The 26,932-nt window shown below is 58.0% G+C and overlaps 1 protein-coding gene across 2 annotated transcripts in view; it reads left to right on the top strand.

The window, feature by feature from the left end:
- LMX1B (LIM homeobox transcription factor 1 beta) overlaps positions 1-26,660 on the top strand; it is an 86,203-nt gene extending 59,543 nt beyond the window's left edge. The window contains exons 3-8 of one of the 2 annotated variants that reach the window (XM_027966439.2): positions 17,530-17,762; positions 19,944-20,125; positions 20,296-20,373; positions 20,508-20,574; positions 22,768-22,911; positions 23,208-26,660. In XM_027966439.2, coding sequence (XP_027822240.1) covers positions 17,530-17,762; positions 19,944-20,125; positions 20,296-20,373; positions 20,508-20,574; positions 22,768-22,911; positions 23,208-23,365 — 862 coding nt within the window. In that variant the 3' untranslated portion in view covers positions 23,366-26,660. Of the gene's footprint in view, positions 1-17,529; positions 17,763-19,943; positions 20,126-20,295; positions 20,374-20,507; positions 20,575-22,767; positions 22,933-23,207 lie in introns of both variants that reach the window. The other variant, XM_027966438.2, reaches the window with a different exon arrangement.
- The last annotated feature ends 272 nt before the right edge of the window (positions 26,661-26,932 follow it).

The following is a 26,932-nucleotide window of genomic DNA, read 5'->3' as shown; positions in this document are numbered from 1 at the left end:
CCCCATCCAGGCCTTCGCAGGCCCGGCATGTGCCGTAAAGATGTCACATTGGGTGGGGGTGCCGAGGAGGGATCCGGGGCCTGGCCTCTGGGGCTGGGGTAGGGGGTACACAGCCTAGGACAGAGTCCCCACGGCACCGTGTTGGGCAAGATGAGCCGGGACAAGAGCGTCCTCTCTGAGCTCTCAGTCAAGCAGGACGCAGAACACACAGCGTAAGCGGGAGTGTGTGCTTTTATCGATCGCCCCTTCACCCCAGTAATGCCAGCTGTGTGTCAAGTGATGACCTGATATGATGAGATCCACAGACCCCTCTCCCAGGGGCACCTCGCAACAGGGACTTGTCAGAGTTGGGCACTTCTTACCGCCCGCCTGTGCCAGGCACAGTGCCAGGAGCTCTGCTCACTTACCAAGCCAGCGGCTTTTCTTGTCCTTTGCCAAGTCACACACAGACCTTCTCTCTTATTTGGGGCTCTGCAACTTTATAGTTGTGAGGCTTGCCACAAGGCACATGGCCTCTCTGGGCCTCAGTCTTCTCATCTGTGAAATGGGTCGTCATTTCCCCTGCCTTACAAGATTGAGGGGAAGTGAGAGAATGTGTGGACACGGCCCAGGGCCAGGCATGCACACAGGTGCTTAGCACACAGTACTCTTGGTGCTGAGGCAGGGGGAGAGCCTGGCCCTGCGGGGGCACCTCCCAAGAGAAAGGGCATTTGAGGGGTTCTGAGGGAGTGAGCAGGGCCACCAGCAGAGTAAGGGGAGGGCATAGCATGCCGGTGGCCAGGCCCCCTGGGGACCTGCGACAGCAAGTCCACTAAACAACTCACCCCCCCCCCCATCAGGAGAGTTAGCTCAAAAGCCATACGGAGCCTGATGATGACTCAGAAGTGGTGACAGGTGTGAGGGGCGAGCCAGGACCCAGGGGTCGCTGAGGCAGAGGGGCAGGCTGGCTGGGGGTGGCCTCCGTGAGCTGGAGACGTCCGTCTGGAGGCCAGTTAGAGAGGTCAGCTTCTCTTGAGACCTCTCAGGAGTCAGGGTTGGGACGCTGGGCTGGGACTGCCTGGGAGCTGTGAGGAGCAGGGCGGAGGGTGGGCTGGTGTGGGGCCTGGACGCCTGGAGAGCCCGCCCTGCGGAGCCCACCCCAGGCAGATGTGTCCCCAGGTAGGTGATCTGAGGAGGCGATTCCCCGGACACACCAGCTTCTCCAAGTCTCCGGATCCTGAGAAACACTCTGGGCCAGAAAGTAGGCATTGGGCATCATCGCCAGGAGCCTCCTGGACAGAGAGTGGGTGCCCAGGACTGAGTTCTGTGGGGCCTCGGGTGTCTGTGGGGCCTCGGGCTACCATTTCAGCCACCAACTCCTGGAGCCCCTCCACCCAGATCAAGAGCATCCTTTCCTCCTGGTCAGTTGCATTTAGGAATCTTCTGCAGGGTGGTGGGAGGGGCAGGGGTGGAGGGCTGTCTGTGTGTGTGTGTGTGTGTGTGTGTGAGTGTGACTGTGTTGGGGGAGGGAAGCAGAGTAAACAGCCATTGCCCTGCCCTCTCTGCGACTGTGGCCAGGTACACAGGCCTGTTTGGACAGCTGCCTTGTCTGTCCGTCTGTTTGGGAGATGCTGGCTGATAGATGGGGGTGGGCCGACTGTTAACCCCTAGCTGTCTGCAGTGCTCACTGCCTCCTTCAGTGGGGTTCAAGCAGGGCAGGGGGTGGCTCTGTCTGGGAGCTCCCAGCTCCTCTGGGAGCACGTCTTCTGAGTCATGGAAAAGCTTAGCGGGCTCCAGGACATGGAGTCGACCCCCTCACCCCCACCTGGGAGCCCCGGGCAGAGGAAAAGGGTGTTCCCCCTCCCCAGTGGTGACCAGGGGCAGAAACTATCCAGAACCCTCCACCTCACCCCACACCCATGCTCTAGGGGCCAGCTGCCGGGGTTCTCAGGGCCCTGCCTCTACAAACACAACCTTAGCCTGGTGCAGAGCAAGGGGGGTTCGGGGCCAGCAGCAGCAACAGGCCTGTCTAAAGTGAGAGCAGGCAGATGTGGGATATGAGGCTGGCTGCAGGGGTCTCAAAGCCGGCCGTGGAGGGAGATCCCAGTCCCCATGATGAATCAGACACGCTGGCTGTTCCTACTGCGAGACCAGGGTGCCTTCAGACCTGGTGTCTTCATGCTATCCCCCAACCACCACTATGTGTCCCCAACCCCATCTCTTGCATCCACCATCTGGCAGGATCAGGGCAAGGAGGCCACCCCAGGCCCCTCCCACCCAGCCCAGAGCCCAGTCAGTTTCCTGCCCTACATCACTTTCTCAGAATAACCCACTTCCTTCTCACACTCCTGCACCCTCTGGCCGGGACCCCCTGCGCCTCTCACTGGCAGGGAACCCACAGTGATCCTCTTAGCTGGTCTCCCTGCTCCCGCTCCTATGCTCCCCCTGACTCTGGGTCCCTGCTCAGGGGCCAAAATGATCTTTTAAAAATGTAAATCACTCCAGCCACTCCCCACTTAGCACATTTCAATGGCTTCCCGTGGCTCTTGAGATTAAGACAAAAATCCTTTAAATGGCCCACAAGGCCATCAACGGGGCATGGGTTAAATAAATCAGGGTTTGCTCATACAATAGAGTATCCAGCAGCTGTAAAAGGAGGTACTTCGGGCCAAGACTTGGACGTTCTCTCCAGCAGGTGGGGCGGGGGGGGGGGCGTGTGGATATCAGGAGTACAGTGTGTAGTGTTTGCGTAAAAAATATAAACTTGAACCAAACTCCCAACCAGTCCTCCTTTTAAAAAAAAGTGGAGGGAGAGGAATGATGGACCCTACAGGGGCTTGTATATTCCTTGTGTGGGACGTCTTGGGAAGGGAGCTTGACTAGAAGACTGGGCTGGTTGCTGGGGAGGGGACCTGCACTGCTAGGGACTAGGGACAGGGGCGGAGACTGCAGTGAACACTTTTTACATTTGAACGTGAAACAGGTGATGCACTACCTATTCAAAAATACATCCAACTATTGAAAAACACCTCCAATTTTAAAAGTCGATGGGCTTCAAGACCCTGCACACTGGTCCTGCTACTCTGCAGCCTCCCGCCCTGTCTCCATCTCCGCGACGTTTATTTCTGGTTGATGCTGGCCTGGCTCTGGGCCCTTGCAGCACTGTTTCCTCTGCTGCCAGGATTGTTCATCACTTCCCATCCTCACCTGGCCGAGTCTCCTTCCTCCCTGGCCCACACCTCTGTCTTCCAGAGAGTGGCCTTCTCTGACGCGCCCCCAGCCTGGGCTGGCTCTTGGACCATTGTGCAGTCTTCCTATTTGCTTGCCTGCCTTCTCGGCTTGTAGGTCCGTATGGGGCAGAACCCACTTCTGGCTTGTCCACAGCTGTCCGCAGCACCCACCACGGCGTCTTGCACACAGTAGGCACCACATCGGTATTTGGGGAAGGGGTGAAATAGCATGGGGAGACGGTGTTCTCAGAATTCCAAGGAGGTAGGTGGATGGGTGGGTGAGAGGGAGATCTAAGACGGAGAGGATATGTGCATGGGTATAGCTGATTTGGGCTTCCCTGATAGCTCAGACAGTAAAGAATCTGCCTGAAGTGCGGGAGACGCAGGTTCGATCCCTGGATCAGGAAGACCCCCTGAAGGGAGACCCAGTTCAATCCCTGAGCTGGGAAGATTCCCTGGAGAAGGGAATGGCCACCCACTCCAGTGTTCTTGCCTGGAGAATCCCATGGACAGAGGAGCCCTGGCGGTCCGTGGGGTCGCCAAGAGTCGGACGCGACTGAGCAACTAACACATAGCTATTTCCTTCCTTGCACAGCAGAAACTAACACAGTATTGCAAAGCAAGTATACGCCAACAAAAAAATTGCCAAAGCGAGGCCTGTTGCCATGGAGTTGGTAGGTGCCCCACCTGGGCCTGAAAGCAGGAGGATTTCCGCCCAACTGACAAGGTGCCCGTGCACCAAGCAGAGGGCATTCATTGCCGGGCGCAAAGCCCAGACAGCCGAATTTCTCTCTCCCGCACCCGATTTGCCAGTCCCCAGGCTGAGCAGTGTGTGTTGGCCCAGATAACCTGCCCTCTCTGCGCCTCAGTTTACTAGCCCTGAGCTACATACAGACGTGGGCGGGGGTCCGTCTGCAGTTCTAAGGGCGAGGCCCGCGGACCCCCAAGGGGAAGGCGTGCACACAGTCGGCGCTCGATAAATGCCGAGGGAAAGGCTGAGGGCGCAGGGAAAGGGTTAAAGCCCGGTGCTTTTTAATTGTCAAATGACTGCGGGCGATTAGCGCTGGCAGCTTCCTCAATAATCGCTCTTCTCTGTACCTGCTGGGAGCTTAATTAAAAAACAAAGAGGCTCAATTTAAAGGCCATTACTATGCTAATGCGGCCGGGCGGGCGGTGATTAAGCGGCTGGGGCGGGCGGCGCGCGGCCGGGGCGGGGCGCGGGGCGATCAGTTACCCGCTAAACGGGCGGCCGGGCGGCGGGGACGGAGCGCGGTGCGCGGTGCGCGGCGGAGACCGGGGCCCTGACCAGCCCGCGGCGCCCGAGCGAGCGCGGAGCCCCGGGAGCGGAGGCGGCCTCCCGGAGCCTCTTCTTCCTCCCTAGGGAGGGGCCCGGGCTGAGCGGAGGGGATGAACGCCTCTCCTCCGACCTCCCCTCGATGCCCCTTCCCCGGTCCGCTCCTTCCACCCACTTCTCAGGCCGCTCAAGCCCTTCAGCCCCGGACCCGTTCTAACCACGCCCTGTGGCCATGTCCCTGCAGAGTCCAGCCTGGCCGCTGGCTGAGAGCAGGTCTCCGGCTCCCAAACGTTGGGGCCTTAGCTCCGAGGAGGGCAGGGGTGGTTGCTACCAGGCTCACCTGGCATGGAGCCCTGCCTCTACCCAACCAGCTGGATCAACCTAAGGGAGGGACTCCCGCCCCGAGGGGAGTCCGGAGGCACTGGAAGGCCCCTGTGCGAGCAGCTCTGAGCACAGGGTGCCCTGGTTCCTGAAAGTGACGGTGGGAACAGATGCCAGGGTGTGGTTCGGAAAGGACAGCAGGAGCCCATAGGTGTGTGTGTGAGACAGAGAGGAGTAGGAGGGGACTCGGTCCAGACCTCATGAGACTGGGCAGTGAGGCTGTCCGTGATTGGACCAACAGTGTTCTCTCCAGCTGCATCCAGAGGAGCATAGGGTAGGGAAAAAGGGAGGAGATGGCTCTTCTTGCCCCTGGATGCCTGTGCTGAGTAGTGGGCTCCTGGATACCAGCTTGATTAAGGGCTGTTTTGATAAACTCAGACTTATGTCCAGAGTATAGGGAGACAGCCATCAGAGCCTGGGAGTTTCAGTGGGAGAGGGAGGTGCCAGGGGAGGGGTCATGGTCTTTGAGAGAGAAAGAGAACACTTAGTCTGTGGGATCCCAGCTGAAGCTGGACATTCGAAGCCCCTCCTATGACACCACAAGGCTGTCTTGACCCATGGTTTTGACCCTGAGCGTGTTTTCATTGGCTGCCTGGTAAAATCTGTGGTCATAAACTTTGTAAATTTTGTTGCTAACATTAAAAACCATCCTACCTGAGCCTGGGGGGAAATTTAACTTGGTAAATTAAGGAGTACAAAATACAACTGACAGCAGTGAAACAACCCTGGTAAAAATATGTCACTGGCTACAAATTAACCAAAGACTCAAACCCTGATAATCAGTAGGATATAATGCACAAAGCTGACAATGGAGCAAACCATTATTGAAATTTTTTCATGGGAAATAATTTATCTCAATGAAAATAATTTTAGTAAAATAAAAATGGAAATGGAAAAAGTTGTAAATTATTTAACTGCACTAGAAAGAAAATTGTTCAAAAAATTAAATTGCCTTAATGGAGTTTGTTCCGGAAAACACTTGCTCAAAGGAAGTTTATCAATGTTGTTATAACTCTAATTAAAATGCTGTGGTCTGTGTATAGACAGTCCAAATCCTTGGGGTCCAAACGATGGGGCCAGACTGTCAGCATGGCTAGCTGTGAGGCTCTCCACTGGTATCCAGGATTTCTCCTTCCAAGACCTCCTTTCCCCTGGAATACCCTGTCCTCCATTACACCAGGAGCTCACTGAGAGGAAGTGAAATCCCCACGGATTTCTCATCCCCTAGCATGGTGCTTGGTCGTGGTGGGTATTTGGTAAATGCTTACAGAATCAACTGGCTTCCCTTGTGGCTCAGCTGGTAAAGAATCTGCCTGCAATGTGGGAGACCTGGGTTCAATCCCTGGGTTGGGAAGATCCCCTGGAGAAGGGAACAGCTACCCACTCCAGTATTCTGGCCTGGAGAATTCCATGGACTATATAGTACATGGGGTTGCAAAGAGTCAGACACAATTGAGCGACTGTCACTACAGAATCAACAAGTCTTACAGTAAAGCCTTAAAAGGCAGTTTCTGCTTTCAAGGGGAGGAATCGTGACATAGGATTTGGCACAGAGTGAGTGCCTGAGTACGTGTTGGGTAGATGGATGTGTGTGTATGGTTGGATGGATGGGAAATGGGCGGATAGCCCAGCAGGTGGATGGATGCTTGCATGTACGCATGGGTGCGTGGATGTGTGTGGGTGGACAGACGGATGGGTGGATGGATGGATGGATGGATGGATGGATGGCTGAGAGGGTGGATGGGTGGAGGGGTGGGTGGATAGATGGATAACTGGCTGAGAGGCTATGCGAGTGGGTGGGTGGATGGCTAGATAGAAGGATGAGTAGATGGAAACAAAAGAAACCTGACCTCTCTCTTCTTTAGCCCAACATTTGGGGCCTCTGGTTTGAGCCTTCTCCTTTCTCACCTATGCTGCAACCTTTCTGATGCACTGTCTCCCTAACCCTGAAAATGGTCTCTGTTTTCTTCTTGCCTTTGCTTATATTCAACTGCTCCATCTCGGAATGGCCTCTCTGCTCCTCTGCCACTGCCTACACAGAGCCCAGACTCTGGAATTAGACACAGTCCTGTTGCCATCCCAGCCTGCAGTTGCCCCATTCAGTCTTTTGCACTCTTTGTAATCCCCTTCTGACCCAGGAAGACAGCCCTCCTAGTCCTGCCCCCCACCCCGCTGACCTTACACCTCCTCAGGCTCTGTCCTGGATCACTCAGCCCTTCCCAGGCACGCAGCCTTGAGCCCGGCCTGTTCTGGTCACACGGGACCCTGGAGAGAAATCCAAAAGGCCTCTCCATCCCATGGGGTGGGATTTCTCATCTTGCCCCTGTGTTGTCAGCCCCTCACCTCTGGACCTTCGGCTCCCCCAGGCCCAGCCCAGGTCATGGGCCTACAGCTCTGAGCTGATGGAGCAAGTGCAGTGGTGGGCAGGGAGGATGAGGCTGAGGCAAGAGACGGCCTTGAGCACAAGGAGGTCCAGGGAGGTCCAGGCATCAAGCAGGGAGCCCATTGTCCCAGCTTTGAACCCAGTTCTGCCAGTTCTGAGAGGTGGTGGTACCCTCTCCAAGCACCACTTTCCTCTCTTGTGAAGAGAGTGCCAGAGCCTGTGTCTAAGGGGTCTTATATGGGAGGAGTCTGCATGCAAATAAGGCGCAGGGCCTAGGACATAGGAAAACATTTAATAAATCTTAGCAAGAAATAATAACAATAATAAGGGCTGCTGGGTTCGACAGCCAGGAGCTGGTGACTCAGTGAGAATGGGGGAAGGCAACATGGGATCAGCTCAGAGGGGTTGATGAGCAGGTGGTGGGTAAGGCACTTGGCCTGGCTCATAGTAGGTGCTCAGTGAATGTTAGGTGGATGAGTAAATAAATGAGCCATCAGATGAATGGGACTTGCCAGTGAAGGGCAGACAAGGGAGGAAAGAGCATCAAGCCAAAGGCCTGGCCTGGAGTGCACAGACCGCTGGTGCACTAGGCGCTGGCTGGAGGGCAAGCACGTGGGGGTGGGGGGGCCGTGGTCAGAAGGACATGATGCTTCACCTTGCACCTGCCCTGCACCACTGACTGTCTCTCCCTGATGTCACCAAGACAGATCTGGTCCCTAGAGAAGCCCCAGTGTCCCCAAATGGAAAAAAATTCCTGGGGCTTGCCCCTAGTCCCCCAGGGGTCAGAGCCCCAGAAGTGAGAAACTAGTTATCAGGTGCTGAGAGAGAGAGAGTGTATGTGTGTGTGTGTGTGTGTGTGTGTGTGTCTCTACTGGGAGCTCCCATATGGCATCTCCAGCCTGGATCTCTGTCTGAGCTCTAGAGTTACACGGGCCGCTGCCCTCTGGACACGTCCACATGGCGATCAGAAGGCAGCTCAGGGTTAACAGGTACAGAACCACACTCCTGATGCTGCCCTCCCCGACCCTGCCTCAGTCTCCATTTCATTTAGTGGCAAATCCATCCTTCCGGTTGCTCAGGCCCCCTGATCTTGGACTCACCCACACCTCTATCCTTTCTCTCACGTCCTCTGATGTCCCTGTCTCCCTTCAAAATGCATCCCAGCAAGGGCGACTTCTCAGCACCTTCCCTGAGATGTCTCAGCCGACACCATCTTTTGCCTGGATTATTGCGATGAACTCCCAAAGCATCTCTGGGCCCCCACACAGCTGTCTGAGGAACCTGGTTAAAATGCAAATCAGATCACAACCCCTCTCTGTTCAAGACCCTCTCTCCAAAACACCAGGTGACTTGCCCTTCCTCACTGCTCCCCCCCCCCCATCCTGCCAATGCTTCTGCACCTCCTAGCCCTTGCCCTGTTGATCACCTGTCCAGCCACATCATCTCCTTGCCTTCTCTCCAACACCTCAGGTACACTCTGGCCTCAGGACCTTTGTACTTGCTGTTCCCTCTGCTGTGAAGTCTTTCCCCCAGATATGTCAGTAAGGCCTGAGACTGTTCTTGCTAACCCCCCTGGCCGCTGCCCTCGCTTTTCTTTGCTTCATCGTGATTCATTATTGTCACTATTTGTTACACTCTGCTAGAGATGTACCTCCTGTCTGTCCCCTTACTCTTTAAATTGGAAGCTGGGAGCAGGGTGAGGGGGGTGGGTAGTTGGGAGAGACCATCCCTTTCACTCACTGGGCTACCGAAGCCTCCAGACAGTGCCTGGCACATAGTAGGTGCCAAATAAATGTGTGTGTAGTCACCTAATGTGTGCCTGCCCGGCCGGGCTAGCCCCCGGATGGTACCCCGGGCTCCCAGCTAGACCCATCCCTCCCTGCCCCTGGCCCCTGACCTCCAGCCCCGGGCTGCGGGCTCCCAACAGCGCCCCGGGCCGGGATCAAAGGGCCGTGGAGCCGGCGGCCCCGCACAGCTGGGTCTGTGCGCCCGCAGGAAGCGCTGGGGCAGCCCTCGCTGCAGGCCCGGCCCCGGCTCGGCGAGGCTGCGGAGAGACCCGCGCGCCGCCGCCGCCGCGGGTCCCAGCGCCCGGCCCCGCCAAGCATTCCAGCCGCGTGATTGACGCGCGCACCGGGGCCCCCGCCTGCGGCTCCCGCCGCCGTCCGCCTGGCCCGCCGCCGCCGCCGCCGCATCAAAGCAGATGTTTGCAGCTGGTTTGAGTTGGATCCCCATCAACAGGCCCCTTTTTGTCTCAAAATAAAAAACAGCTACGCCCGGAATGATAAGGACGCAGCAGGCACGTGGGGGAGATGTCAACAAGTCGGGGAGGGAGGCGGCCAGGCAACTCCTGCCTGCTCTCAGCCCATCAGCCCCTCTGAGGGCCAGGCAGCCTCCGAGTGTCCAGGGTCTTGTCCCCTCTGCTCGTATGAACACCAGCTCACCCCTGACGGACACCACAGTCCCAGGAGCCATTCTGACAGGAATCACCTACTGAGCTCTCAGCACCTGGGGCCTGTCCTGGTGCTCTGTGGCAGGTCCACCCTGGGGTCCTACACCAGCCTGTAGAGGTGTGGCACAGAGGGGTCAACACGGGGTCATGATCCCCTGTGAGGTAGGGGCTGTGATCCCAGTTTTCAAACTGGAAAACAGGTTGAGACAGGAGAGGTGGCGAGCGCCAAGGTCAGGCAGAGCTGGGACTGAGACTCTTCAGACCGTTCCTTCTGCCTCTAGGACTGGGTTCTTTTAATTGTCATGTCACCTTCTCCAGGAAGTCCCCAGCTCTCCTCCAGATTGGCTAGCATGCCTTTCTATGCCCTGCTCCCAGCCTGCTGAGTGTACCCCATCAAAGCACATGTCACATTCTGCCAGCTCCCACCGGTAGAGATTTGGTCTGACTCTGTTCCCCAAGCGTCTTGCACAAGCCTGGCACAGTCAGCCTGCTTGGGTGTGTGCTGGGTGAATCCATGAAGGTGGGGACAGAGGGGCTTCAGTTCCAAGCCCCAACCTCGTGGTCCCCGGGGAGGGACTGCTTCCAGGGTCTGTAGGCCTTGGGCCTGGAGAGGCCCTAAGGCAGTGGTCCCTGACCTTTTTGGCACCAGGAACCGGTTTCATGGAAGACAGTTCTTCCGCAGATTGAGGCAGGGGTTGGCGGGGGGAGGTTTCAGGATGATTAAAGTGCTTTACATGTATGGTGCCCTTTATTTGTACTAATACTACATCAGCTCCACCTGAGATCATCAGGCATTAGATCCCGGAGGTTGGGGACCCCTGCTCTAGGGGGAACCAGGTTCAAAAGCTGCCTGCTCCCCAGTGTGACCCTGGGTGAGGGTCTCATAGAAGCACATACCTCAGGGAGAACTCAGACCCAGCCATGTGATGGGGGCTTCAGACTGAAGTTGAAGGGCAGAAGAGATTCCAGAGCAGCCTTGGGCACCACATGAGACGTAGACTGGGGAGAGAGAGGGGGCATACACCTCCTGAGACACCCTCTGGGCTTAGCCTTCTCACATCACCAGGTGATGGAGGGATTAACACCCCCATTTTACAGAAGAGGAAACTGAGGCTCAAAGAAGGAATGTAAATGACTCAAGCCCACATAACTGGTGTTGGAGTCATGGAAATGCACACCTCTGAGGACAAGGCTGGGGATTGGGGGTGAGGGGTTAAAAGGACCCTTGAATGAGCAGGAGAAGATGAGACACAGGACAGAGGGTCCAGTTGGCCCACCTTGAGTCAGGTGTCCAGGCCTGGCCCACTCACTTGAAGGTCAGAGAAGTCATTTTATACTAATAGGGCTTTCCCTGTGTACCACGGATGCAGGTGCCATGCAGGGTAGGAGGTGTTACTGCAAGGCTCCAGCCTAAGGCGAGGCATGTAGAGAACTTTGTTAATAAAACATTGGGACACTGGACTCCACAGTGTGTGGTTGGGAAGAGGGCACACGAGGGCAAGTTCACCTTCTCTCGTTAGCTGGTAGTGTTCTCAGACTCCCCCAAAAGCAGAATGCCCAATATTCTCTTGTCCTTCTCTTAATCCCTTGAAATGACTGCCTATTTCATTTCTCCCAGGGTTATTCATTCACTCGACAAATAGTCACTAACCACCAACTCAATGCCAGAGCAAAGAGTAGGGGATCGAATTAATTCCCTCTTTCTAAGACAGTGGAGAGTTCAGACACACAAATGTCTGGATCTGGAGGCATCAGGGAAGGCTTCAAAGAGGAGGTGACACTTTGAATCGTGTCTTGAAGGCTGAAGATAAGTTCAACAAGGAAAAAAAGGAAGAGTTTGAGAAAACAAGTTATGGAGTCAGATGGAATTTTAGGTGCTAAGGAGGCCAGAAGGGACTCGTTGTGTTCAGGGAGCAATGAGAAGCATGGCAGCTAGAGCAGAGTGCCGAGGGCCAGGTGTGGCAGGGTAGAGTGGGGCCTTGAGCCATGATTAGATCTATGCGCGTCTCCTAAAACTGTTGGGAGCTCCTGGACTGAGAACCCAGCGAGGAGCTACATAAACTGTGAAGTGCAGTGACGGGAGTCCGGGAATGGAGGTATAGTGAGGAGGCAGAGGACCTTCTCAGCAAGGAGAGTGAACTGGTGCTGGAAAGCCCTGGGTAGATGATGCCAGTGATCGTGATCTGCGCTTATCAAGCCTTTCTCATGTGCCCAGCTGTGACCCCACTGGACAGATGGGGTCACTGAGGCTCAGAGAGGAGAAGGGACTTGTGTGGGATTCCAATGTGAGGAAATGACAGAACCAGCATTCCAAGCCTAGTGCATGCTGTGTGGACTCCAAGATCAGAGGATGAAGACCCAGGAGGAGAGGCCGGAGAGACCCTGGGCCATTAGGAAACCAGTTTGATGAGAGGTACAAGAATCACCTGCCTTGCATGCATGTCTGCAGGTATCAATGGTTTGAAAGTGTTAGTCGCTCAGTTGTGTCTGACTCTTTGTGACTCTAGGGACCATAGCCAGCCAGGCTCCTCTGTCCATGAGATTCTCTAGGCAAGAATGTTGAAGTGGGTTGCCATTCCCTTCTCCAGGGGATCTTCCTGATCCAGGAAGCAAACCCCATTCTCCTGCATTGCAGGCAGATTCTTTACCATCTGAGCCATCAGGAAAGTCCATCAATGGTTTAAGAGAAATGAACCAATCCGATTTGTAACCCATGTTCACACGCTCCTGAAAAAAATGGTTTTTTGAGTTTTGTTTATTAGCTTTATGACTTTACTACATTGAGCATTAAACAAATAAACCAAAGAGAGCTCCGAGGAGATGGAGATGTGTTGTCCTAGCCTGGAACACTTTAAGGGAAGGACATCCTGAAAAGAGGAATTTCTTACTCTGCGATTACAGATGATCCTGGGGGAAGGGGATGTGTTTGCTGCAGGGGGAGATATTCAGTTTGGTTTAAGGAAAACCCACCCAGCCACCTTGCCTGGAGAATCCCATGGACAGAGGAGCCTGGAGGGCTACAGTCTATAGGGTAGCACAGAGTCAGATACAACTGAAGCGACTTAGCATACACACATGCACACACCCAGCCACACCTACTAGGTGCTGGGCTTATGTCAAGTGATAAAAACTTGGAGTGTTCAGAGCCTTGAGGGCAGACAGACGTGGGGGTGGCAAAGGGCCAGGGTAGTTGATGAACGGAAGCATTTGGATACACAGAGCAAAGAGGAAGTATATAGTGACGTTGCCATGTGACTTTGAACCTGCCCTCTGCACCTTCCTGTGTTCATCTGTGAAACAGAGATGGAAACAGGGTCTTCCTTTCAGGGTTCTGTGAGGACTTAATGGGGAGATGCAGCTAGATGTTAATTGAGATCAATGATACTAATGAGACAGCCAGAGAATTGAGCCAGGAGTGCTCTGTCCAGCCTCCAGACAGAAGCTGGAAGGATGGATTCAGAACCCAGGATGGAGATGAGAGGGAACAGGGTTAGCGTCTGTGTCAGGAAGCCTGCTTCCAGGGTAATCCAGGAAAGCATGTTGGACTCACACAGAGCAGGAGAAAGGCAGACACCAGCTGTTGTGAAATGCCTATTAGTGCCAGCAGAGGGCTGAAAACTTTACATGGGTTTCGCCCTCCCAGCAACCTCATGGGTGGGTACCATCATTCCTATTTTACAGATGAAGAAACTGAGGCTCAGAGAGGTTAAAATGTCTTGACTAACGTCACACAGGGAAAAGTTATGGAGACAGAAGGGAATACCAAGCTGCCCGATTCAGCTCCCCCACCTCCCCACACAGCTCCCTTCCCAGGGGGCCCTGTCTCCCCAGGGCAGGTGGGTGGGGCTCCCACAGACCAGCTTGCCCTTCCTCACAGGCTAAACGGCACTCTATTGGCTGGTTCAGCAGTCATTCAGCAAACATTCACTGCTTACCTTTAGTGTGTGCGGGGACTTGGGCTCAGTGCTTAAGACACAGAGGTGGCCCTGGGGAAGGTATACCTGGAAATACATGAAGTGTGTCTGTGACTGGAAGGGAGGAGGGGACTTTGGGAGGAAGGGATGCCTAAGCTAAATCCTCCCAAATTAGCAGGTGTTTGCCAGCCAAAGGTTGGGAGTGGGGGGAATGGCTTTCTAGGTTGTGGGGACAGCGTGTGGAAAGGGTAGGTGGTTTACGTGGAAAATGGGGAAGAGGGTTGCATGGGTTGGCAGCAAGTGATGTGGCCACAAGTCTTTCACGAGTCTTTGTCTAGCTTTGGAGCTTCTGGATTGGGGGAGGGGCCAGGGCAGGCAGATTGGCACCAAGAGGGCACGACCGTTAGAGGGAAAGCCGCAGGTAACTCTGCCTTGGCCAGAGCTTCGGAGCCGCCCCACACGCCCTCCATCCCTGACCCCAGCACCTGCTGCATCCAGGCTTCCCAGCCCCAGTGTGGGAAGCGGAAGCGCGCCCATCTGGAGTCCTGGCCCAGTGCTCTTACAGAGGGGGGAAGTGAGCGAGGTTCAGACTCGCCCAAGGTCCCAGAGCTGGGAGGGGGGGAGAGCGGCTCCAGGGGTCCAAACCCAGGGCCCTTGTTGCTTTCCGGCCCCCTCATGCGGGCTTTGGGGCGGGAGGGGAAGAGAGGCGGGGAGGCGCGGAGCTTTTCAGCCCTAGCCATTCTGCGTCTCCGGTCAATATTTGCAGCTTCCAGGCAATGTTCACAGAGAGGCTTCCCCAGCCCCCCCTTCACTCCCTTTGTGCTCACAGCTTTAACCTGACAACTCAGTGCATTTTCACACTGAGAAACCGGCAGCGTTGTTGAGCCCATTGTACAGATAAGCGAGCTTAGAGGGAAAAAATTACTTACAAGCCAGCAAGCGGCAGAAACAGGCATTGAACCTGAGTCCATCTGATTCCATTGCCACCCGCCTCTGCTTGGGGCTGCTTCTCAATGGCTGGTTCCACCGATCTTGTGTGGTGAGAGGGATTTAGGGAGGGAATAGGGGCTCACAGAAAGGAGGGGCTCTTGCTGGCGCCCGAGCCCCTCCCACACACGCTGTTTGTAGCTCTCACCCTGGCGTGGTAGACAAAGGCAGCCCCATAATTGGGAGCAAGTATTTCATGCATCCCCCCCGATGTTTTATTGGGTGGAAAGATGCTTGGAGACCAAACGGATGGCCCATTCCGTTTATAAAGTGTTCACGGTTTGTTTTATTTCCCGAGTTTTTGCAATCTAGATAACAGATGATGCCCCGAGTGGCTGGCGCTGCCTCCGTAATGGCGGCACCGAGCCTTTGGAGAAGTATTAATAATAGATTGTGTTGATGAGTTTGGAGAAAGTAGCAATCGACCCCCTGCTGCCAAGGCATTAGCGCGGCTGTTCTGAGTGAAGCCTGCATGGTGGCAGCGCCTGCAAATGCAGGTCACCCCCCACCGCTGCCGCCACCCCCTCCCCTAGACTCAGAGGGCTTCTTCTCTGGGAACCACCCAAGGTGTGCCAACCTGGCCTGGGGCCCCAGCCCTGCCAGGTGGACCCAGAGATGCCCCAGCACTTATCTGCCCGTGGGCCACAGGGACCAGGCTGCAGCCCTTCATGGGGCCACTAGGTCAGGAGGTAGAGCGTGGGGAGGAGGACAGACAGGCAGTGAGAGGGGCAAGGCAGAAGTGACCCCCATGTCAGAGCAGCAGGTTCTGCGAACCTGGCTTCTTCCCTAGCCCCTTGGCAGAACTGGAGGGCCAGCCCGGTTCCTAGAGGCCTCTGCTTAGGGTGCCATGGACAGTTGGGTGGGTTGCACCCTGAACAAAGGTCTCCAGCCAGAGGGCCAAATTGGAGCTGACTTTGGCTCATACTCCCCTGGTGAAACCATGTGCTGTGTGGGCCAGTTGAGGTCCTGCCTGCCTGAGCCAAGCCTTCACTTACAGGCTTTGCAGACACTGAGGCCTCCTGGTGGATCAGGTGGGCCTCCGTGGAACTGGGAGCTAACAGGGCCACGTGCCATCACTCTGATGTGGGACTCATTCATTGACTTAAATGATCAGTCCCATTGAGTCCTGACAACAGCAGCCTTTGAGGAAAGTCCTGTTGACATCCCTGTTTCACAGTAGAGGAAACTAAGGCCTGAGGTGAGCATAGAGGAGGCCACCTCCCCCAGACTGGGGCATCAAAGAAGGCTTCCCAGAGGAGGTGGCGTTGGAGCTGGGCATTGCAGGATGAGCAGGAGCCTGCTGGGTAGACTAGAGGTGGCTGGCAGGGGTTGCTGGGGTGTCCCCAGTTTGAGTGCCTCAGCTGGTGCCAGGGCAGCAGGCAGGGCTGGGATTGGCCCTGCCCACTGTGCCCCACCCGCTCACCGTGGGTGGTGTGGATGGCAGCCCCGGGAAGGGAGGCAGGCCGAGAGCCTCGCGTTTATGGCCGTTTCTGTTCCAGAACAGATTAGTTGAGAATTGCAGCTGTAATCTGTGCCTGTGATGGCGGGCCATAAAGAGGGATGGGATGCGCGCAGTGCTCCCAAGGTGGCGCCCGCAGACGTGGCCCGGGGACGCAGGGAATGAAAAATGGTTTTAATTCCCTCCCAGCAGCAATAATTTGATTCTTCATAAATTTTTCCATCAAAGTGTTGTTGAGGCTGAGTTCCCACAGAGCAGGGCACGTGACAGGGATGGGGAGCCAGGAGAAGCGGTCAGTAGGTGCAGGCCAGGGCGGGGCCCTGTTCAGACCCTTGTGCTCACTCGCCAGAGTTGCGAAGACCCACCCCACCCCCACCCCCACCCCCAGCTTTGTCTCCCGAGATGAAAGATGGATCCTCTTTGTCACGGAGGGGCAGGATCAGGCCCCGGACGTTTACTACCCACGTGACCCTGAGCACGTGCCTGCCTCCCAGCACCTCAGTTTTCTTATCTCTAAAATAGGATTAATATTTCCTGCCTCATAGGGTTGTTGCAAGGATGAAATGCACTTCTGTACACAGAGCGCTTAGACGAGCGGCTGATACTACACACGTGTTCTGTGACTATGTGTTCACGGGGGAGATTCCTAGGCTGAAATGAGAAATAAACAGGTGTGGCTGAGGCAAGGGCCAGCGGAAGAGCATGCCAGAGGGCCACGGTGATGATGCCCTGGAGGTCTTCAGGCTGTTTTGTGGGGCAGCAGCCTCTGGAAGTAGAGGGGTAAGAGGGGAGGCGGGACTGTGAAAGGCGTGAAGGCCAAACTCAGAAACTTGGAGGTACTCCTGAGGGCACGAGGGAGCCGTGGATGAGTCTGGGGCAGGGAGACAGCGTGATCACATGTGTGCTTTGGACAGACTCCTCTGTTTCTCATCCTGGAGGGTGAGTCAAAGGGTTGGAGAGGTGGTGAACCAGCGAGGACACTGGGGCAAGCCCCTCAGGCAGGAGGGGAGGGAGCCAGGCTGAGTAATGGGTTGGGCAAGGCTGGGGATCACTTGGATGTGGGGGAGAGGCAGGGCCAGGGAGGACGAGCAGGATGCTGGAGGGCAGGCGGGACCTGTAGGCTGCCAGTCCTTTTGCTCAGGGCAGGGCCCACTGGGCTCTCAGGGAAGGTGGAGGCTGGCCCTGCACTCTGCCCTCTAGTGGCCTCTGTGCCTCCCAGCAGGCAGACTCTTGAGCTGACATCTCTGGGCAGGATGCCCAGTGCCCATCTTAGGGTCATCAGGGGCCCTGCCAGCCAAGGCGTAGGGCTCCCACTGTCTGGCTCTGTGCCCAGGGAAGGCCTCTCCCATTTGGGTTGGGGTTCCGGGTGGCAGGAGAAAGAGGTGCTCTGTGGGCAGGGCCTCTGGGAGGGACCCCTGAGCCCAGCCAATATGCCCCCTTCTTTCCACCCCAGGCTCTTCGCAGCCAAGTGCAGTGGCTGCATGGAGAAGATCGCCCCCACCGAGTTCGTGATGCGGGCGCTGGAGTGCGTGTACCACCTGGGCTGCTTCTGCTGCTGCGTGTGTGAGCGGCAGCTACGCAAAGGTGACGAGTTTGTGCTCAAGGAGGGCCAGCTGCTGTGCAAGGGTGACTATGAGAAGGAGAAGGATCTGCTCAGCTCCGTGAGCCCCGATGAGTCTGACTCCGGTGAGCTGGGGCTGGAGCCGGGGTGGAGGGCGGGTGGGGGGCTTGGCACACATGCCGCGGAGGGTCACCCTGCAGGAGAAACCCGCTCCTGACCCTGGGACCCGTACCCCACACAGACACTGCACCCACACCCACAGCCAGTGCACACATGCACGGAGGTGTTCACATGTGGGGTGCACACAGACACGTGTGCACGGCCCCACAGGCCTGCAGACGCACCTGGACACGATTACACACAGGTATAGGTGCATGTGATCATACATGCACACACACAAGCATATAAGATGTGTGTGTGGATACCTCCGCCCAGGAATGTGAAAACACGGACACATGTCCGCGTGTAGACATGTGCTTACATGCCCAAGCATGCCAAAGCCCACACCCATGTAAACACACACGTGTGCACATGCCCTAGCACATTCGTGCAGTAAGCATCTGGCTACACATTTATCCGTGTGCTCATATGGACTGTAGTTTGCGCACACACGAACGCATGCCCCCTGCTCTCTGGCCCAGCAGCGCCCCCTTTCCCTTGCTGTGACCCACCACAGCCCCACCTCACAGGGGTCTCTCCCAGCACCGAGACTGCAGGCATCTGATCCGATGCATCCTGTCTCCATCATGCCCCCTGGGTCTTCAGCAGTGAGGGGACTGGGGTCCTCAGTAGTGGAGGGAAAGCCTCCATTTCCTGGGGTGAAGGCTCCTCTCCACCCTGCTCCAGCCCCTCAAAGACTGCCAGTTTGGAGCTCTCCTGGCAGGAGGGGCAGGGCCAACCAGGGACAAGTTATTAAGGAGGAAAAAGTCAGGAAGCAGGCTGGCACCTGGTCATTCCTGGGGGTGGCTAAGACAGACTGGAGCAGGGGCCGTGAGGAGGAGGTGTCCTGGTCTGCCACGCCCTTGTGGGGAACCTGGAGCCCATGGTCAGAGGACCTGCCCGCTCAAAGGAGCCGTGTCCCTGCCAGAGCCCTTGGAGGGGGGCATGAGCTGCCCATGCCTCTGTCCTTCTGCCCACCCCTGGGCAGGGCACCGTGGTGGCCAGGCTGCGTGGGCTCCTGAGGGAGAGCGGGGACAGCCAGGTGCCATTGGCACATTCCTGCCAGGCCTACGAAGGGGTTCTTGGAGGGAGGCCCCCCTCCGCAGGGACTCATGCTTGGAGGAAGATGGGCTGGGGGCAGCAGGAGGCATGGGGGGTGGGGGAGGCTCTGCTGTCTGTCTGGGGCCGGCATCTCTGAGACCCATAACTTGGGCATGCAAGTGGGTGTGGGGTCGCTGGGTGAAGATGCATGCTTCTGCATGCAGGGGTGTGTGTGTGTCCAGACGTGTGCATGCCTGTACGTCCCTGCTTCAGAGCATGCACCTGTGTGTATATGGGAGTGCATGCGCACGTCACAGTCACGAACATACCCGAGTGAGAACGTCCAGAGTGTGTGTCTTTGCTTGTCAGTCTTTAGTCCCTGCAAGCTCCTTAGAGCCTCCTCTCTGGGCCCCGAGGCCTGGCCGGTGCTGGGTTAGTGCCATGGGAACTGGTTTTCCTGAAGGCCAGCATGCTGGGCTGGGGTCCCCCAGGGCCCAGAGGCCACAGGCCGAGACGGGGCCCAGGCAGGTTGGGTCAGGGGAAGCCCAGGGCCAGACTGAGCCCAGCTGCCAGCTCCTCTCGTCAGGAGGGCCATGGCCTGATGGCAGATCGGCCGCCTGTGAGCATCAGCGTAGCTGTGCTCCCTTCTGTGTGTCAGCCACACGTGTGCACGCCATATGTGTGCACCAGCGTATTTCTGCAGTGCCCGAACCTGTTCCCGTGTGGGCCTGTCTCTCTGCCCTTCTGAACGCATGTACATCTGAGTGTGCAGCGTGTGTCTGTACCTGCTCACCAGGGTGCCCTCCTTTGCCTTTCTGGTCAGCAGGGCAGGTCTGGTGGCTTTGGTTCAGGTCTCCCCAGAGGGCTGAGATAAGGACGCAAGGACCGTTTGCTGAGGAAGGGAACACACTGGGCTGGGTGGGGCAGTGGGTGGACAGGAGATGAGAGATGAGATGAAGCGGGGCCTGTGGGCCGAGGGAAGGGGGCGGTCTTTACCCTGAAGGCCCCGGGGGAGTCGTGCCAGGTGTTGGCAGGAGGTGACAGGACCCCAGCACGCAGCGGGTTCCTGAGGATACGGCTGACCCGCTGCATCGTGTCCCCTACAGTGAAGAGCGAGGATGAGGATGGGGACATGAAGCCGGCCAAGGGACAGGGCAGCCAGAGCAAGGGCAGTGGGGACGACGGGAAGGACCCGCGGAGGCCCAAGCGGCCCCGGACCATCCTCACAACGCAGCAGCGAAGAGCTTTCAAGGCCTCCTTTGAGGTCTCCTCCAAGCCCTGCCGGAAGGTGAGGGGCGGCCGGGGTGGGGCGGGGGCTGACACCCCCACACCCGCTGCCTTTCCAGACTCCTGCAGGGACCTGGGCGTCCCTGCACCTCCCCGCCCAACCCCCCGGACCTGCCACCTCCCGGTGCCTGCCCACCCCCAGGCCTGACCCGTCCCCCCTTCTCTGGGCAGGTCCGGGAGACGCTGGCGGCGGAGACAGGCCTCAGCGTGCGTGTGGTCCAGGTCTGGTTCCAGAACCAAAGAGCAAAGGTGAGGACCGGCCACCGGCCACCCTGCTGGGCGAGGGGGAGGGCGGGCCGGCAGGGGGCCGGGGCCTGATGAGGGTGGGGCGGGAGTGCGCGGGGGGGCCGAGGCGAGGCTGGCATGCACCGTGTCTCCTGCAGATGAAGAAGTTGGCACGGCGGCATCAGCAGCAGCAGGAGCAGCAGAACTCCCAGCGGCTGGGCCAAGGTGAGCCAAGGGCCCAGCGGGCTCAGGCTGTCGCAAGACTCCCAGGAAATTTCTCCCGCCCCAGGGGTCAGATCTCAGGGAGCCGGTGCCTGGGAAGCTGCTGAGATCAGCAGACAGGCAGTGGGGACCACGGGACACGGGAGGAGAAATGGCGGGGGAGGCGGCCCGGGGCGAGGACAGAATTTCCACACTCACCCTCTCTGTGTGCCAGGCTTGGTCCTCACCATTCAGCAGCTTCCGTCTCACTTAACTCACAGATCCCTGAGAGGAGGGGCATTGTTATCGCCCATCTCACAGATGAGGAGACTGAGGCTCAGGAGACAGGGACTCGCGGGGATCACTCAGCTAGTAAGGGGCAAAGCTAGGCTTTGGCCCTGAGCGTAGGGCTCCTGCGTACGTGCTCAGTTGCTCAGTCGTGCCTGACTTGGCAAGTGCGTGGACTGTAGCCCTCCAGGCTCCTCTGTCCATGGGATTCTCCAGGCAAGACTACTTGAGTGGGTTGCCATGCCCTCCTCCAGGGGATCTTCCCAACCCAGGGATCGAACCTGAGTCTCTTATTGTCTCCTGCATTGGCAGGCAGGTTCTTTACCACTGGACCCCAGGGAAGTTCCTGTCGGGCTCCTAAACCTGTGCTTTTAACACAACCACACACCCTCCTGCCCACGTAGAATTCAGCAGAAGTCTCCAGAGAAATCTCCAGAGAAAGTCTGTAGGGTGTTGAGGAGTCCAGGGTGGACTGAGCTTGGCCCAAATGCTGTTTCCACATCTTGGACTGGAGCTGGCCTCCGGGACCCCAGTGGGACCCCATTGGAGCCTTTTAGGCCTTGGAGGGGGTCCCAGGTGTTCCCCAAGACTGCTGGACTGGGGTTGGGGCCACCGCTGTCTGCTCCCACTGGAGATGAGTCCCCTGAGGCAGATGCCAAGGCGCTGATGGGCAGTTCAGGACTCTGAGGCCAGTGTCCCAGGCTGGACCCGGGGCTTCAGGGCCGTGCGTGGCCTCAGAGCCCAGCTCTCCCTGCCCTGTCCCTGCCCCCTCTCCTGAGACAGCCCAGCCTTCGGGGGCTGCCGCCATGGCCACGGGCATCTCAGCCTGCCCCTACGCTCTGTCTCGCTCTCCGGTGTTCCCAGCTGCCCCCTGGACACAGTCTCCCCAAGAACATTCCAGGTCCCCTCGAGCTCATCACAGCCCACACTGCACTTCATGCCATCGTTCCCGGGCCATGCGCACACAACACCCACTGCTGCTCCCCACCCCCGCCCCCCACCCACCCGGTACCCACACCAGAAACCCGGGCATCACCTCTGACCTGTCCTGTCCCATGAGAATGGCATCTGCTCAGTCACCCATCAGGCGGTGATTTCTCCTCCCAGGTCCCTCGTGCCCCTCTCGGACTTTCCTGCATCTACCTTAATAGGGACCCAAGCCCCTCGCCCCACCTGTCTCCTCTTGATGGGCCCTGCCTCTGTCCTCCACCCTCCCAGCTTTTCTCCACGCTCCCTCCACAGCCAAGACCCTCCACTGGCTTCCTACGGCCTCAGGGGACACTCTGACCCCCACTCAGCTCGGGTCCCCAGGGAACCGTCTCTCTCCCCAGGCATGACCTTCTCCTGCCCTCATGCCCAGCCCTGTGGACTGGGCTCCCTGCTCCCACCAGACAGTTTCTCCCTTCTCTGCCTTTGCTGCCCTTCAGCCTGGCATTCTGCCCCTGGCTAGGCTGGTCGAACCCTCTGCTGGTTCTTGAAGTTACATGGAGGTGGAAGGCCCCTTCCTCCAGGAAGCCCTCCTTCCCTGAGCCTTGTTGGCCCAAGCGCAGGCTCCCCCTTGCTGCTGCAGGTGCAGGGTACTCAGTGTACCCACGCGTCATGAGTCATTACTGGCTGTTACCGGAAGCCTCTGACTTTGGATAAACTAGTTCCTCTAGAGGCGCTGGAGTGTGTGTGTGTCTCGGGCAGGTTGGTGGGGGCGGGTCAAATATGGAGGCTCAGTTACCCTGGAAGGTCATGGGCAACCTCAGCACGGGGAGGGCCTGGGAAGGAGGAGGTCAAAGGGATGGCAGCGGGCAGCCTGGACTGGGTAGCGGGGTGGGGGTCGTGTGGGATGGGAAGCCATGGGGGACTCCTGGGGTACATCTGTGAGGTGCCCCTAGGCCAGGACAGCCCCGGGCGGTTAGTGAGGGCGTGGTCTCTCCCCAGAGGTCCTGTCCAGCCGCATGGAGGGCATGATGGCCTCCTACACGCCGCTGGCCCCGCCGCAGCAGCAGATCGTGGCCATGGAGCAGAGCCCCTACGGCAGCAGCGACCCCTTCCAGCAGGGCCTCACGCCGCCCCAAATGCCAGGTGACCACATGAACCCCTATGGTAAGCTGCCCCACCCCTCATGACCCAGCACCGCCCCTGCCCCCCCAGCCTGTCCTGGCAGGCCCAACACAGCCCACCTGCCTCCTCCTGTCGGGAAGGGGGCACCCTGGAGACCCCCACCTGCAGCCCCCCAAACCCCCGCCAGCCGGCAATCATCCTGTCCCTCCCCCCCCTCCAGCCACACGGCCTGTAGGGCCAGTGGCCCCCAGAAGCCCCCCACCTGGACCCCCGGTGCTGACGCCCACTCCCTCTGCCTGCCACCCCCCCATCTCCAGGCAACGACTCCATCTTCCACGACATCGACAGCGATACCTCCTTAACCAGCCTCAGCGACTGCTTCCTCGGCTCCTCGGACGTGGGCTCCCTGCAGGCCCGCGTGGGGAACCCCATCGACAGGCTCTACTCCATGCAGAGTTCCTACTTCGCCTCCTGAGAGCCAGCCTGGCGGCACGGACGCTTGGGCAAGGGTCCTGGAGGGGGGACCGCTGGCCGCAGACGCTGCCTCACCACCCCCAGCCCCACCGCCCGCACAGACTCTGCAGACAGCCATACGGTGCCCTCCCCTCGGCCAACCGGGCCTGGCTAACATGCCCACCAGGCACAGCCAGACAGGCAGATGGGCGCAGCCTGGGCAGGGACTGTGTCCTGCCCCCAGAGACCGTGTCACCCCCAGGGACCCAGAACTCTCGGACAGCCACTCGCCTCCCAGCCCCACCTTGGCCTCCATCGCCTCCCTCCCCTCCCCCTCTCTTTTATGGGAAGCTTAAATTCTCTCTATTTTTTTAAACCTCCCCTCTGTGTCCAGGCCACCTCCATGGTGCAGGCCTAGGTCGAGGCAGGGCCCCCCCGTGCATGCCCCAGACGATGGCGTGTGAAGCCTGTGTACCCTGTGCCCACCTCCCCCCACCTCTGGGGGCAGGCCCACCAGCCTAGGATCACCCCTTCTACCTGGGGCGGGAGGGGGGGTGAGCCTGGCAGGTGGGCCAAGCCCACCACAGCTCTCACCTGGGGAAGGGGGCGTCACGGGGGCACCAGGGGCGGGGAGGTTGAGCCCAGGCCGACTCAAAGGGATGGAGACATACAGGCACACGCACCCACTTCAAGGCACACCCATACGGATGTGCACACAGGTCCCCAGACACGCTGAGAGACAGAGAGGCCCCTGCGGGTCAGCCCTGCCATGCCAGGAAGGGGAAGGAAGCCAGACGGGGGCAGGGAGCCCCTCGGACAGCAATAGGAGGGGCGGGAGGAAGGGCAGAGGAGGCGAGTTCAGAGCACAGAGGACATGGATGCAGATATAGCTTTAGTCCTTATGGGGGCTGCCTGGGCAGTCAGAGGCCCCAGAACCAGGCAGAATCAGGCCACATGGCAGAGCCTCCAGGTGGGAAGGTGTCTCAGAAGCACCCCCTTGGCGCTCCATCTGATGCTGGGCTCTCACCCAAACTGCTGCTGCCTCTTCTTGCACACCTCCAGTGACGAGGAGCTCACTACTTCATCGGGCCCCAAGTTCAGCTGCCTTTTCTGCTGATCTCACCTCTGTCCCTTTCAGCCTTTGTCCTCACTTTTCAAAGCCAGGCTTTTCCAGCTTCCTTTTAAAAGCCTTTCCTTTTCCAGCTCTTCCTTTTAAAATTGTACTTCCCCCGCCCCCATCCCCACTCCCCCAGCCTGGCTCCAGCTTTCCCTCTAAACGTGTAGAACAGATATAACCCAGTCTCCCCACTGTCATCAGCCAGGCTGGTCCTTCCGGGCTCCTCTTCTTCCACAAACTTCCACAGGGTCTCAATCGATGCCCCGCGTCCTTCTGCAGCCTCAGCCAGCCCAGGTTCTGTGCCATCTCTGGGTGCTGGGTCTCCGCTGGTCCCTTAAAGCAGCCACTCTGTCCTTTTGAAGGTTGGTCCCATTTCTCCTCTTGGGCCCACATAGTCAAGTCATGCTGGGGCATTTGGAGCAGGTCTGGGGTAGATGCTCCCTGCCCAGTAGACCTGGCCCGTCTCTCGCAGACTCTATGCTGAAGGAAACCTCAGGAAGGGATCAACTAGTTTGCCCGTTATTCTGCAACTGGAAAACTGGGCCAGGAGAGGGGAGGGACAGGCCTCTCAGCCAGTCAGGAATAGAGCCAGAGCGGAGAGCAGGGGCGCCACGCCAGCTCCTTGTCCTCTGTGCCTGGTGAACGGCCTCCGGGTTGCGGGACATGACTCCTCTCAGTAGCCTTGCCCCCCCTGGGTCGCATAAACCCCAAGTCCAACCTGGACTCTGCCTCTGCCGTGACACTGCCCCCTGCCAGGAGCTGGTACAGAACACACATCCTGATGACCTGCAGGTTGTCCAGGCCAGAGGGTCCTCAGCTCCCTGTGCCAGAGACACCCCATCAGCCAGTGTAGGTTAACTCCTTCACGCTACTACAGCTTCCCCCAGGCTCTGATGACTGCTCTGCCCGACCCTGGGCTGGGTGTCGGGACACAGATGAGCAAGATGTTGGGCCCCTTTTGAGGACCTCTCTCCTGGGAGGAGAGACATACACATTCTGTCCCAAGCCTTTCCAGACATTGTTGGGGACCCATTTCTCAGATGAGGAACCTGAGGCTCAGAGAAGGCTACCCAGCAGAAGCACACAGGACAGTCAGGCTTGCTGGGGTTGGGGTTGAGATGACTGGGTTCTGTCCACTTCATGTAGGAAAGCACATCCTTGACCTGGGGTAGGGGGGCTGGGGTGAGTGGCCAGGACCACCCCCACGCCTGCTGTGATGTGGGACCACCATCACGTGGTGCCTGGGTGGGAAGCCAGGGGAAGGGGGACGTGACAGACTGTTCTCTGGAGGAAGAGGAAGAAAGTGAGGGGTGAGGGGAAGAGTGTCAGAGGAAAGCAGAGTTCTGCTTCCCTTTGGGGAAGCTGAGGCTCAGAGGGAGGAAGGGATCTGTCCCTGGTAACACAGGGAGTGTGTTACCGCCGTGGAGTCCTCCAGGGAGGCCACACTGAGGGACACTGGTTCTAAGGATCAGACCACGGGCCCAGTAGAGCCTTTAGAGAAGAGGCCAGTGCCAGTGGGCATCTCGGGAGGCTTCCTGGAGGAGAGGAAGGACATGGTGGGGGGTCCACCATGTCCAGATGAGCAGGCCCTAGCAGTGAGGCTTGGGGGAAGGAGAATTGGCTGACCTCTGCCTGGCCCCAGCCTGAGCTCTGGGCACCACCTGGGGTGAGACTCTCACTTCCCGTCTGGGAGTACCTGCAGCTCTGGGGCTCACTCTGCCTTGCAGGGAAGGGTGAGGGCCACACTCACAGACGTGCACACAGACACACACACACACACACAGCCAGACACGCACGAAGGCTCATAGACCCACATTCACAGACACGCCGCCTGGGGGCTGGGGAAGCAGAAGGGACCCTCGAACCTTTGGCCCTTGGATGGCGCCATTGCCAGTGGGCCTCTCTGCTGTGGCCACCCCACCAGGGTCCCACGAGAGCCCAGCCCAGCCAGGTGTGGGGCCCGGGCCGCCGGCCATTCCTGTTCTCCTTGTACAGACTCTCACTGTCCACCCGCCATCCCCAGACACATTTTATTTAATAACTTGTCATTGTTAAATTATTTATTAGCGTTTACCACATCACCACCCCCACCCTGCCCTCCACTCTCACCTTCTGCCTCTTTCCACGAACGCAGAAAATGGAAACAACAGAAAAAGACGAGACATCAGTATATTTGTAAATAAACCAACCTGTACACGCCTGTGGTGCCTCTCCTTGGAGGGAGGGGCTGTGCGGGGCCCGGGCCAGTCCTGCCTGAGACGCCAGCAGATTTCTCAGTGGGCGCCAGGATCAGCAGGTCAGGAAGGGAGAGCCTGGGGTCCCTGGTCTTGCCCAACACATTCCCTTGTTCCATCCTATAATCGTCACTTCCCCATCCTTGTCTTGTCCCAACCCCAACCCATCACCATCCTTGAAACAAATGCCTCCCTCCCATTTCAATCATCCCTTTCCCCAACACACTCAACCAACCAC

The sequence above is a fragment of the Ovis aries genome, chromosome 3 (genome assembly GCF_016772045.2).
Source record: "Ovis aries strain OAR_USU_Benz2616 breed Rambouillet chromosome 3, ARS-UI_Ramb_v3.0, whole genome shotgun sequence".
NCBI classification, from domain to species: domain Eukaryota; kingdom Metazoa; phylum Chordata; class Mammalia; order Artiodactyla; family Bovidae; genus Ovis; species Ovis aries.
Note: the sequence above shows the minus strand (reverse complement) of the source record. Positions and strands in the feature narration are given on the sequence as shown.